Genomic DNA, 13,299 nt, shown 5'->3' with positions numbered 1-13,299 from the left:
CCCCCCCCGTGGCAGGGTCCTCAGGCCCTATTGGGCTCTCCCGACTCCTCATCCCGCAGCAGCAGCAGCAACGGGGGCCCGCGACAACACCCCCCGGCCCCCCACACGGCCCCCCTGGGCTCCGGCTGGAGCAGTGACCCCCTCTGAAAAGCCCTATAAGCTTAGAGTGATTTAGAGATAAAGCCAGCACGGGGAGAAATTAGGGCCGTTGCCAGGTGCGTTTCGCGCATGCGAGCTGCGCGGCAAGGGCCCCTGTTTACTGCTCGCCGCGCCTGCGGACGCCCAGGCTGCGCGGGATCTGCTAGGCCGTCTGTGCGGGACGGTCACGGCGAAAAACTGCCTGAGATACTCTGAGAAAACTCTGTTTTCTCTCTCGCCCCACACTTGGCCAGATGGGCCCTGGTCTCTTCCAGAGACACGAGCACCCCCAGTCCCCAAAACTGAAGCTAGTCACCCTGAGAAGCCGAGACGCAGTCTCAGGCTGCTCCACGCAGCCCAGCAGCTTCCACGTGGCCCTGAGCGGAGTGGGCAGCGCGAGGTGCAGCGCACCTGTAGGTGGTTGCCAAGGCAGAACAATTTGAGGAGCTGTAGGAAGCCCCTTCCGTGGTGGAACAAAAAGTGCACGGCTTCCGGCTTCGGGTCAGAAGACACATAAAATCATTCCGTTATGGCTAGTAATGTCAGAGGGCAGGCAAGCAAGCCCATTGCCAGAAAATAGTATCTCCCTGGGCCTCCCCTGGTGGCACAGCGGTTGAACGCAGAGGTGCGAGGCTGCCCGCAGCCTCTGCAGCACCAGTTCGGTTCCCGGCCACCACCGGCGAGGGTCCCACAAAAAAATAAATAAATGAAAATAAAAATAGTATCTCCCTCTCTCTCCTGAGCCTCTTGTGGTATACAAAGACCATTTTCTCTTCCTTATGAGGAAACGTCTCAGTTTGGCAGTCCCTTCTATTTTGTTCTCTTTTGCCCCACGTTAGTCCAAGAGAGATTTCCAGCTCCATCTCAGGTAGATTAGAATTTATGGAAAACAACAAATCTTTTCACTTACATAGATCACCTCATGTTACATAGCAGAAGTTCTTTTGTTAAAAGTCGCTCACCCCATTATCCCTGGTCAGATGAAACCAGGATGCTATCTATGGTTCTAGAAATGCAGCAATAAATAAATAAATAAATAAATAGGCCCTAGGTTCCCACCAGTAGAGGTTTAAATGTAATGGGTTGTTTTTCTTATCCCACCCTTACTACTTTTAACATTAGTAAGTATATTAATAACTAGCATTTATTGAATACTTTGTTTCAGACAGCTTACAAGTCCTTTTTCATCTTTTAAGCCTCCTAACAATACTAAAAAATAGTTTTTGTAATTATCCTATTTTACTGATAAAGAATAAAAAGAGGTAAATATCCCCAAAATTACAGTAAGTGATGACAACAGGATTCATACGAGAAAGTTGTGTTCCCAAGTCCATGTCTCACCTACCATATTTGCCCTGAGAGTACATGTAGAAGGTACAGAGTTTCAGTTAAGCAAAATGTGTAGTTTTGGAGACCTGATGTCCAGCATGGAAAACAACAGTTAATGATAGTATTGTAGAACTGAAATTTACCATGGGGATAGATATTCAGTCTTCTCACCCCAACCCCACCACACACACATACAAATGTTAACTACTGATATAAAGAATTGATGGATATATTAATTAGCTTAATTATGGTGCTCATTTGATACGTAAATATCTTTATCAGGAAATGTGTAAATATATCCTTTTTAAAAAATGTTTCAGTTTAGCATTTAGTTTACAGTTATATAGCTTACTTATATACAAATTTATGTCAATGACATCTCAATAAGGCTGTTTTTAAAAGTATAAAATGCTATAAAAATCTCTCCAAATGTTACCATTTAGCATAGTAGCTTGATACACATTTTCTTTTCCTGAAGCCATTTTGAAACTGAAGACACAATATTTCTTTATCCTTTAGTGCTTCCATATATATTTTCTCATGTAACTATGATAGTTATTAAAATCAGAAAGTTAACATTCATAACACTATTATCTAGTCTATAGACCTAATTCAGATTATTTCAGTTGTTCCAACAACAGTCTTTATAGCAAATTTAAATACCCTGTGGAAAAAAACAAAGACAACATGTAGCCAGTCAATATCTTTAAAACAGGGTCAATGGAAGTTGTAAATCCATGAATTCAAATGCCAGCAGCAGAGAGGCCACCCAGCTGCCTCTGCTGTTCAGGCAGGACAGCAGAGATCCAAAACGATGACTCCAAGATGGCTGAAATGATTTTTCAGACATGACTTCATGTTGTAAAAATCACATGTTTCTTGGAAAAAAGGCAAGATTACTAAGCAGGAAATATATGCATTCTGTAGGTAGAAAGGGTGGGGTGGGGGGGATAAGCCTAACAAGAACAGGTTCAAGGAAAGAAATGGTGTTTTAAAAAAGGCTTGTATCAGCTCCTCTGTAGTTTCTGAAATGATGGTACAACAAATCCTGATAATTATTTTGTCACATCAAATCAATAAGTCATTTTCCAGCGAACACAAATTTCAGATTTTTTAATATTCTGCATATCAATTTCAAGAAAATGATTATGCAGTACATTTTTGCATGAAAATATGGATAAGTAAAATGTATTTATTTCATTAATTATTGAATCATTAAATATGTGTGCACATGCATGCGTTTGTGTTTATGTGTATTTAATTATCAGGTAATCCCACATGTTTCTGATCACATTTTGACATAAAATGAGAGTCCCAATATATTATTCAATATTCTTGCAAATATATTAAATAAAAGATTTTGTAAGAATCGTGCCTTTTTAAGCTCATTTATATCATACCATATCTGCTAAAAGAGGGCAGATTCCAAATATATAAAATCCTACAGTATTTTAATAGATACACAAAACTATCAGAATTCTTCAAAATTAGTCAATGGGCTACTGAGGATTTTTTCTTTTCATGAGAAATAAACAAAGCTTCCATAAGTATGTACAACTATACATCTTTATTCCCCCCTTGAATGTAAGCTCCTCTAGAGTGCAATGGGTTACACAAGAATGAGCTCAACAAATATTAGTGGAACAAATTTTGAGCCTCACCCACCCCACCCTACACACATAGTTAGCAAATCCAAGCAGGCAACTACCTCTGAGGTCTGCCCATATCCTGTCCCTGGAAGAAATAAGAATCCAAGTTCAGTCACCTGAGTCGATCCTCTTTTATTGAAAAGAATTATTACCTGGTTCCCCGGAACACAAATAATTGAACACATTCCTTAGGCTTTCCCAGAAGTCTGTAAAGATGCATTAGGCTCCCTCAACCCCATTGGCAAAATGATTTTATGCTGGCGACAAATCTCCCCCTATAAGTGGAACTGCAGTTACAGAGCTGAATTCTCTTGCTGACTGTGGGTTCTCCTCCATGACAGTTCCCTGAACCCCATTATGCTGAAGGCCCTTACCAAGAAATGGACCCCTTTCTGGTTGCTGTCCCCTGAGCCCCTTGCCTTACACTTGCTCCCATTACGGTAGCAGAAAATTGGCCCCCTGGACAGGTCCCATTCTCCAGCAACTTGTTGCCTGTAAAAACACACTGATTCAGTTCTTAAGTCTGTAGACGCCCAGGAGAGTGGGAAGCTCAGGTGTCAGCAGTCGCTCTTAGAAGATCATTTCTTCAGTTTTGTTCAGACTCCAGTTGGTTGAGTCGCTTTACGATCAGGCTGTTAAGTTTCTTAAGATCATCTATATCCTTTCTCTCAGCTGTTAGTCTTCTCGACACATCTTCCATCCGGTTTCCAGTTTGAACTTCCAAATAGAAAACAGACTATGTTAGGTTGATTTTCCGTGTTTCCTCGGGGCCCATGAGCCCCGTGCTGGTGCTCAGCTGAGCCCTAAATGGCAATCTTGGCCAATTCCCTGCTACAAAATCCCACATGGTCCAAAAGCTGAGGCGAGAAACTGCCTAAGACTGAAGTCACCTATCAAGTGAAACATTCTTACAACTTCTTGGTGCCAGCCTAGACCACCTTTGGCTGTTCCACACTTTAATTCTGGCCGAGAAAGCCTTGGCTGTGAGCAACAAAGGCAATCACCAGTGTGCCTGATTATCCCCAGAGAAGTGAATGTGAGGGTGCCTCATTTTCAGACCCATTTTCAGAAAAGGGTTTTTGCTCTTTATTTGTGAAATGAGATTTTTTTTTTGAGCCGCAGCCTATTCTGACATAGCTCTTACTGGTTGTGAATTATCAGCCCATAATGAGTGTATAACAACCCCCATCAGACCACTCTGAGAACAGAAAGGCAGCATTTTCACAATAAACAGAACCCCTGGCAAAAGAGTACCCTCGGGAATGGGACATTGTCAGGTCTGTTTATCAGAGCCAAAATTTCCAAGAAATGCAGCACAAAATCTGTACTTCGTATTTCTGCTTCTTATCATTTCCATTTCAGGTAAGTTTTTTCCAAGGGATCTTTCAGGAAAGAATGATGTTGGAAACATGCCACTGTGCTTGGCCCGTACACTGACAGAGGAGGTAAACCAGAGTTTAGAGCTTCACCTTCCAGCCTGGGGACAAACTGTTCCTTGGAAGCTGCTCCTTTCCTATGTCTGAAAAATTGTGTTAGGGAATTATGGCCCAAGACATGAGGGAAGGGTGTTAACTCAGCTCTGTGACAACGTAAGACAGAGATACCACTTGCTTCCAGGGAAAAGCTTGAAACCGAAGTAAATCCGCAACATGGGACATCCTTTCCCCTATCGGGAAAGCTCAAGAACAGAAGGAAGTAGCCTAAGTATGTTCCACAACACACCGGTTCTAAATTAAATTCCAAAAAAGAAAAAGGGCTCCATGTGCATAAAAGCTAGAGAAAAGTTAATTATTAATCTGCCTCTTGGAAATCTGTAAGAAATAAAAACCTTGAACATGACCCAGCAATTCTCACTCTCATCTGACCATAGAACATGTTGGTTTCTTTTTCCTTAAGGCAACACTTAATAACATCCCTGGCATCTAGTATTCTCTGGAATATAGTGCTTGTCCACTCAAAATGGCTACAAGGGCAGACAGTCCTCCACAGTAATCTAGTTTGCTGCCCATTATTCCTATTTAGGACAGAGATTGTGACAAAAACAAAAGGTCCAACGGTTAGTAAGAGTGTAATCAGTTTGAAACAGTCTTGTTCCTCTTGTGTAAAGATGCCAGAGTTATAAAGAATACAGACCTTGCACTTCAGTTAAAATGATACAAATTTGTACTGAATCCCACTGAGAACAAAAAGATTTCCTTGTTAAAAATGAGCATAAGTCACGTTCATTTACAGATGCCTATGCCAAGTCTGGTCTTAAGTTGGATAGGCTTTGTCTGAAAACCACAGGCAGTCTTTATTACTACTTCAACACAGGCAGTGGGGTGCAGGGAGTTCTGGAGGCAGACAGCCCAGGGTTTGAATCCCAGTCTGCTTCTATTGGCTGCATAAACACGAAGAGGTAAACTCTCTGAGCCTTCGTCTTTCATCAGTAAAAGAGAAATACTACCTTTGGGGTAAAGATTTAAGATAATTAATTTAGTGTGTCTGACACAGAGTAATTATTCAGTAAAAATATATTCTTCTGTATTCATATTCTCTTTCTGTATCTTAATACAATTTTGCTTTTTTATATAAACCACTAGAAGCAAATATAAAATAAATCCTATTTTATACAAGAGGAGTACAATAGTGATAAAGTACAGGGTATTTGAAGTCAGCCAAGTGTGTCTTTGATTCTTGATTCTGTACAATTAGCTGTGTCTTTGGGTACGTTACTAAATCGCTAACCCTCAGTTTCAGTATCAGTAAAACCATAATAATAGATCCTTCACTACAGATTGATTATGAGGTCGTGAGCTAACAGACATCAAGTGCTCAGCACAGTGCCTGGAACAGAGCAAGGACTCAATGTATGGCATTTGACAATTTTTCATTACCCTTAATTTTATTATCATCCCACATAAAAGAGAAGTTCTTTTGGGTTGCTCCTACATCTGTAATCATACCTAATATTTCCTAATAGTTTAACTCAATCACTGCCCCAGATGGGTATGGCAGAGTGATATTTGGAGCATCAATTTATGTCGGTATAACATTTCAGAATAGTAATGCGTGTGCTCTTTCTGGCCCTGCAGGTTCAGGGTCGACCCTCCTTCAGTTGACAGATACAAGAGACATTATTATAAGCCTAGTTCCCTCTGTGACTTCTAAGTGCAAATGAGTCAGTTGGATGAGAGAGAAGGAATTAAACATCATTCCTTCCCACCAGCCCAACACTCAGATTAAAGAACTTCAAGACAGAAAGAGGAAGGAATTTGCAGGAGTAAAAAGGTGAGAGCTATAAAGTCAAGCCTTTTTCTCATCCTTTCCTCCCATCATCACCTTCTCTACCTCCTCTGGTCCCAAATGACTCAAATTAGAGCATTTAATGGGCTCCATTTCCCATTGAGGATATTTGATGGCTACAAGTGCTGCAAAGCATGAAAGAGTAGAGAAATCTGAGTATTGGATCTAAGCAAAAGGGTTCAAAAATGACTGCCTGCTCTTGGGTTCTTTCTACTCTTAAGGCGGGGGCAGAAAGGATTGGCAGGTAGGGGAGAGCGAGGAAATTGAAATAATTTCAGATGATGATAGGCAGGGGTTAGCTGAAATAGAAAATTGTCGGGCTCAGACCTCCCTAGTGGCACAAGGGTTAAGCACAGAATAGTGAAAATATCCACAGTCTCTGCAGCACGAGTTTGATCCCCGGCAGCCAGGGAGCTACCCCCATGTCGCAGCAGACCTCTCCCTCAGCAGTGTATTTCAGTAGCTCTGCCTGTTCTGTTCCCCACTCTCTCACCCAACCCCACGGTACCTCTGGCCTGTACCGCAGTTCTTGTATGCACAAATAAATAAATCTTTAAAAAAAAGAAAGAAAGAAAAAAAGAAAATTGTTGGGCTCGACAGAAGGGGGCAGTCTTGACTGGAAGGGCTCTCCCCCATCCAAGACAGATAGGAGGGAGGCCTGAGACCTCAGGGGTTTCTTGACTGAAAAAAAGAGGAAGCCTGGATCACTGCTCAAGGGCACGACATACCTAGTCCAGGCCAAGAGCAAGCAGGACAGCTTATATGAGAAACAAGACGCCAGCTTGGGCAGTGCCAGACAGGAAAGGAGCCAGACTGGTCACCTCCCCAACAAAGCCAAGCACCTTGCACCGCCCACAGCACTTGTGATTCCCGGAAAGTGAGAAAACCTGGAAAGGAGCTCAAACCTGATTGTGGCTGTTTGTTAGAAACCTGTTGTAAACCAGAGAAAACTGAGTATTGGGTTAAGGTAATCTAGAATTAATTAGAAGAAGCTACTGACTGGGACTCCAAATGGAAAAGCATTAGAGAAATGGTTAATGTCAGTGTTTGTGAACCTTAGCAGTCGGGCCTTATGTCGTGGGACTGTGCCCGGTGACCCTATCCCAGAGGAACAGGGCTTGGCTAGGTGCTGCCTCTCCTTGTTCTTCAGCATAAGTATTTTATGCCAGAAAACATATCTGGTTACAAAGGAACAAAGTAATAAGAAAGTGCATACAAGGAATGAAAAACAAAGAGGTGGTACTTACCTACTAGAACTATCACGAAGGTAACCAGGGCCAGGCTGACTATCAGCACAATTATCAGCCCCATAAGAAACAGACCGCGACTTCCATTTCTTGAGTTAGTGCCAAAGCCTGGGATCTTCTCCGCTAGAGGTAATGTGAAAGGAACAATAACACCAATCCTCAGCACACAACTGGTCAGCGGAAATGAAGAGCCTTCACTGCTATCTTCTCTCTCAGTCACCATGAAAGTGACTGCCATCTTTGGAATGTCTTTGGACCAGGAATTGCTTACCTTCCTTATACTGGTATTTGAAGAACACGCAGGGTTAAGCTATCTCCTTCCCCCTGATTGGAAAGTTTTCTGAGGATGGATATTAATACTGAAGCAGCAGGACATGGCGAATAAAGAAATTAAGTGTTCAGTGATAGAAGCTCTATTGCCTTTTCCCAGGGTCACCCAGGAGTAAACACCACTGACAGTGGGACACCAACTGTGTACAGCAGGCTGAAAGCTCTGAGGTATCTCCCAGGAAACTCCTTTTGCTATCGGAATTAGTCAGTTATGCCTACATCCATGTAGACAAACAAAATGGCCATGAATTATTTTTGTATTGTTAAAAAGAATAAAAAAATTAAAAAAAAAAAAAAAGAAAATGACTGGACAAAATGGAGCTGCTTGTGCTAAGCCCACCAAGACTTGATACCTAACCTCAGTTTCGACCCCGCTTCAGTTTCAACACGTCCCAGAAATATAGTCTTAACTAGTCAATATGGACTTTCTGGTCAACACCAGTGAAGTAACTTTCTCCAATCCCATTCTTAGAAATGATTTGCTGTTGAACTGAGAATGCAGACAAGTTTATAAAACGACTTGTTTCACCCAAACTATGAACTGTCTGCATTTGGTCATTATTTTGTGAATTCTATTGGCCTAATAACACCCAAGTTAAGTTGAATAAGAAATGCAGGACTTTGGGGTAATAGAAATAGTTGAATTACTTTTCTCATTACCTCCAGTTTGCCCCAGTTCCACACACCACGCCACTTGGTAGTGGACAGCTGAGAGGCTTATGTCCCGTGCCTTGTAAGTATATCTTACGTTACCCCCTCTCAACAGCTCTTACTTCCTGAATAGAGCAATGATATAATCCAGCACCAAAATATCTACTTTTCTTGAGACTGAAATGTAAAAACAATGGGTGAAAATCTGAACACATTAAAGTGAAGAAAAAACCCAAAAATTCAGAAAGGCTTTAGAAGGATAATAATAAAAAAAATGGATGTGGTCCCTTATATCTGACTCATATACAGTGCTGTAAACCAATATTATGTCAATTTTTTAAAAAATGAATATATTTGTTGAAATATGAAAAAACAGGAAGAATAAGATTAGGACAAATGAGTTTAGCGTGCATATGAACAATGGCAGTGAGCAATGAACATTTGCATGAGAATGTCAGTGTTCAGGCTGATTTATAGAACTAATTTATAATTAGGGGACAAGATACAAATTTAGTACTTAGCAGATTTTATTTTCTTTTCCCCTCCTTTTTATAATCCTTTAATTGGGGCAATTTGTCATTTTTTAATTGAAAATAAAGTTTTGCTACACAACATTTTAATAGTTTTTTAAAACTGGAATGTGTAGAACATCTCCTTAGCAACCCACTAGGAAGTAAGACTCCTCTAGGAAAGCAGACTCCTTTGGTGATTGGCTGCTACACAAGAGCTGTCAAAAGGGAGAAGCAAGTCTCTGGGAGATGAGCTCTGCGACCTCCGATCTTTTCTAGGGAGAGCCTTGTTAGAACTTTTGAAAACAAGATTTCAAATCTTGCTTATGAACCAAAAAAGTCCATAAGCCCATCAAGTATTTTTCGAACAAAAGCAGAACTTGCCTGATAATGAATAGTATTTCCAGGACTGAGTTATTCCTAGTGCCCACCATACCCACACCCCCAGATCAGCATTTGCTATTTTCAGATGGCCTGGAAGCTGGGGAGGGCCCCAAGCCTGAGAGGACACATACGGAAATGATGCTGCTGCGGTCCAGCAGGACAGAGGTTTAGCTTGTGTAAATCATTTATGGAATCCACAACATAAAGTTTCCTCTCTTCATGAATGCCACCAGAGCTAGTGTCCTGGGAAAGATTCATTGTGCCTAGAAGAAAGCACTGACATTAGACACAGGAGACTTCACTGGGAAGTTAAACTTTATAAGCATCACAGCATGCAAGCAGCTGGTCAGACATACAAAGAAGCATACATAAATATATTTTCAACTGAAAATGTCTAGAAAAACTTTGTCAGGAAGAAAATATTTTCTTCTAGGGGCAACTTTGTACTTATCCTTTTTGCTTTGCTTGCCAGGAAGCTCAGAGTCAAACATGTGGCCCAAGTATAAGAACTGCACAGTGCTTTATATCCCACTTATGAGTGCATAAGTGGATAAAGTGCATACACTCTTCCCCCAGCCTTAGATCCCTCAATTCTGCCCTGTTTTCCCTGGCCCTGCTTTTTATTTTGTAATTGCTTTTGAATTTTTCCTCTCTCATTACTTTGTTCTATTCTGGCAAGATGCCTCAAATTCTTTCTGCAAGTTTATCTATATACACATGAAAAGATAAAATTAAGCTAGTCAGACTGTGGTCATAACAATTCTGAGAAGGGAATATTACTATAAACCATTCTAATTGCATGAAGCTGTAATACAAAACTAATTTTTTTTAAAGATTTATTTATTTATACATACAAGAGCTGAGGAACAGGTCAGAGGTTGGTGGGGGGGGGGGGTGAGAGGATTCACCGGAGACAAAGTGGGGAACAGAACAGGCAGATTGACCGAAGTACACTGCTGAGGCGAGCAGCGGGCAAGTCAGGAGAGGTCTGCTGCACCATGTGGGTTGCTCCCTGGCCTGCTGGGGGGGATTGAACTAATGCTGCAGAGGCTGTGGAAGCTTCATAGGTTTCGTCTTAACCCTTTGCACCACAAGGGAGGCCCCAAAACTGTAATTTTTATATCTTATTCAATATGGTATATGAGCCCCTTTCTTAAGATGCTGACTGTGAACCCCCAAGATAAAAATCATAGCAAGTTTAGATGCTACAAAGAGGAAACCTACAGCCAGTTTCAGACTGGACTCCAGGATCTCTGTAGTCTTCTGCCCAAGTTTCCTTAGATACGGGTCACATACAAAATAAATAATTTTAAAGTTGAGCCTTATATTTAAGGTAATATTCTCTAATGACAGCACTACTTTGAGCAACACTAAAAGGTCTGAATGGGCTAAAGGTCTATTTTAAGATATTGCTCCAGTGCAATAGAAAACGTGTGACCTTTTAATTATTTTTAAAAAGACTCTTAAAAGACAAATTCTGATTACTATAAAAGTCTTCTCTTTCGATGTTATCTATTTTCATAAAATAAGTCTAATAGTGATATAGATTTTTTTGATCTAGAAAGGATATCAGACATGCTCTAGACTAGTCCCTATTCTGCCCATGAATGAGGACACTGAATCTCAGAAGGTAAATGTCTATGGTCATATATTTTGCTAATAGCAGAGCAGGAGCCTGGCTTCAGAGTTCCCTCATGCTACTTCCTTCTCCACTTCTTCCTAATCCTCTTTCTAGACGCAGCTCAATCAGCCTATCTCTACTTTGTACCTTTCTGGATTTGGTACATTCTTCTATCCAAACATCTATAATACATGTTGCATTCATTTGCTGACGCTTTTGACTTGCCCATAGACTGAAAACCCCGTAGGGGTGCCAGATTTAGAAGTCAGAGACTTATGCTAAGTTGGAAGATTTAAGATATTTTCTTTAGGATTTAAATCTGTTTTCAAAAAAAAAAAAATTGAGGCAGTTAATAATAAGTATACCAACCAAAATAAAACTGAGGGTAAAATCTTGTGTTATCTGTCTGGAGTCAAAGCATCATGCCCATCTAAACAAGGGAACACTATTTACTTCCTACTTTCCTTTCCTTTTTCCTTTAACACTTAGATACAGAATGAAAATAAATATAATAGAATTGGGAGGAATCAAATCCGGGGTGGGGGGTCGGGGGTGGGAAATGATTTATACACTGTAGAAAATCTGAGAAAAAGGTACCAGCCCTTTACTAAGCAGCTCAAACTGTACTCTAAAACATTAAATTTCAGAAATTTCCTAGTGATCTAAAAACTCCTTATTTTAAAAAAAAAAGTGCTTCTAGAATCCTCGCTAAGAAAAACAGTTAAGTGCAAAAGTCACTTAATTTTTTTCAAAGTTAAAAGCCAAAAATGCTCTTTCAGTTATCCTGAAATTTTATTTAAGAACACATAATCCCAGGGAATTTTAGATAGGATACTAAAGCACTAAACTACTGAAGCACTTTAGACAATGGTATTTCTGAATTCCAACTATACTTCATGGAGCATTCCTAAGGGAATGACTTAAAGTGACAAATAAGTAGCCACTGGTAGAGAGAAAAGGGGGCCTCTGAGGTCAACCAAATCTTCTCTTTGTGCAGATAACAAAAAGGCCCAAAATTTTTGCTTGTTAGATGGTTATAGATTTCTAAATTATCCCTCTAGAAATACTCTGTCATCTCTATAGTTTATTATTCCAAATACTATGTTTGATGAGGAATAAAGATTGTGTCATGTACATCCTTCCAAACACGACTTCTATTTAGGGCGTGATGACTGATACATGGTTCATTTTTGGATCTCTGACTTAATATCTTTGAGCCTTAGCTTCCTCTTTAGGAATGTAATTACTGTTGCTTAAATCTCATACTAAGGCTTAATCAACATTTACAAAATAGAGGACAAGCTAGAAAATCATAGCCACAAAACTGACTTAAGAGCAACACAGCTAATAAAATCTCCAAATTACTGGCCTTGCTACTGACTCAAAAGGTGACTCAAAGCAGCATCCCAAAGCACTAAGACAACGCTTATAGTGAGCCATGAAGTGCTCTGAAAGACAATTTCTTCTTTTAGGATAAAGTGAGGTGTGAATGATGCTATTTCAGTGTATTTTAAAAGGAAGTAAAGCATGCAAATGGAAAATAAAGAATAGAGAAAACTGAGCTGGGTGTGGTTCAAGAGCCTGCAAATGACGCTGTGAGAAAATGGATACTAGATCACATGGCCCTAAAACCAGGACCCACAGCTGTTTGACACCCAGTTGTTGCTATCTTTGGTGTTTCCTTATGAGGGCATCTGGGTAGAGCCAGCAAGGCTAGAGAGGCCAGAGTGTTACTAAATTCTCTATCACACTAACTCAACCCGCCTTTCCAACTCTGGTGCAAATTTGCTCATTAAGATTGACTAAAGCCACATCCTCTTAAGAGAACCTAATACCTTGAGCTGAAATGTAAGTAATTCCATTTTCCTCTGGTTTAGATCAATGCTAGCAGCTGATTCTTTTTATCACTTAAGAATTATTTAGCTACCTATAAATAAATATTCTGAAAAATGGTTGTCCATGAAAAAATGCTTTGCTCTTTATTTTACCCATAGAAGCCTGGTATGAAACTATAGAAAGAATTCTTACCATACTACTGCTAACTACAAAATAAGCATCATTATAATAGGGCTTAATGTAAAGCTAACAGGAAGCTTATTGAGTGAGTCATAGCAATTTGTTCTTTAATTTCATTTCAGAGTCAGTGCCTTTTCACA

At 40.3% G+C, this 13,299-nt stretch overlaps 1 protein-coding gene across 2 annotated transcripts; it reads right to left on the bottom strand.

The window, feature by feature from the left end:
- Positions 1 to 3,702: 3,702 nt before the first annotated feature.
- LSMEM1 (leucine rich single-pass membrane protein 1) lies at positions 3,703 to 9,780 on the bottom strand (the record flags this gene model as incomplete). Of its 2 annotated transcripts, none has more annotated exons than XM_084259792.1 (3): positions 3,703 to 3,833; positions 7,649 to 7,771; positions 9,648 to 9,780. In XM_084259792.1, 3 exons carry the CDS (start codon positions 9,778 to 9,780, stop codon positions 3,703 to 3,705), a joined length of 387 nt encoding a protein of 128 aa, XP_084115918.1. The 2 variants fall into 2 exon arrangements, with proteins under 2 accessions (XP_084115918.1, XP_084115919.1); XM_084259793.1 differs by having other exon boundaries at positions 9,654 to 9,780.
- Between the last annotated feature and the right edge of the window lie 3,519 nt (positions 9,781 to 13,299).

This window comes from Talpa europaea (genome assembly GCF_964194135.1).
Source record: "Talpa europaea genome assembly, contig: HAP1_SCAFFOLD_110, whole genome shotgun sequence".
Lineage (NCBI taxonomy): Eukaryota > Metazoa > Chordata > Mammalia > Eulipotyphla > Talpidae > Talpa > Talpa europaea.
This window is presented reverse-complemented; position numbering and strand designations above follow the sequence as displayed.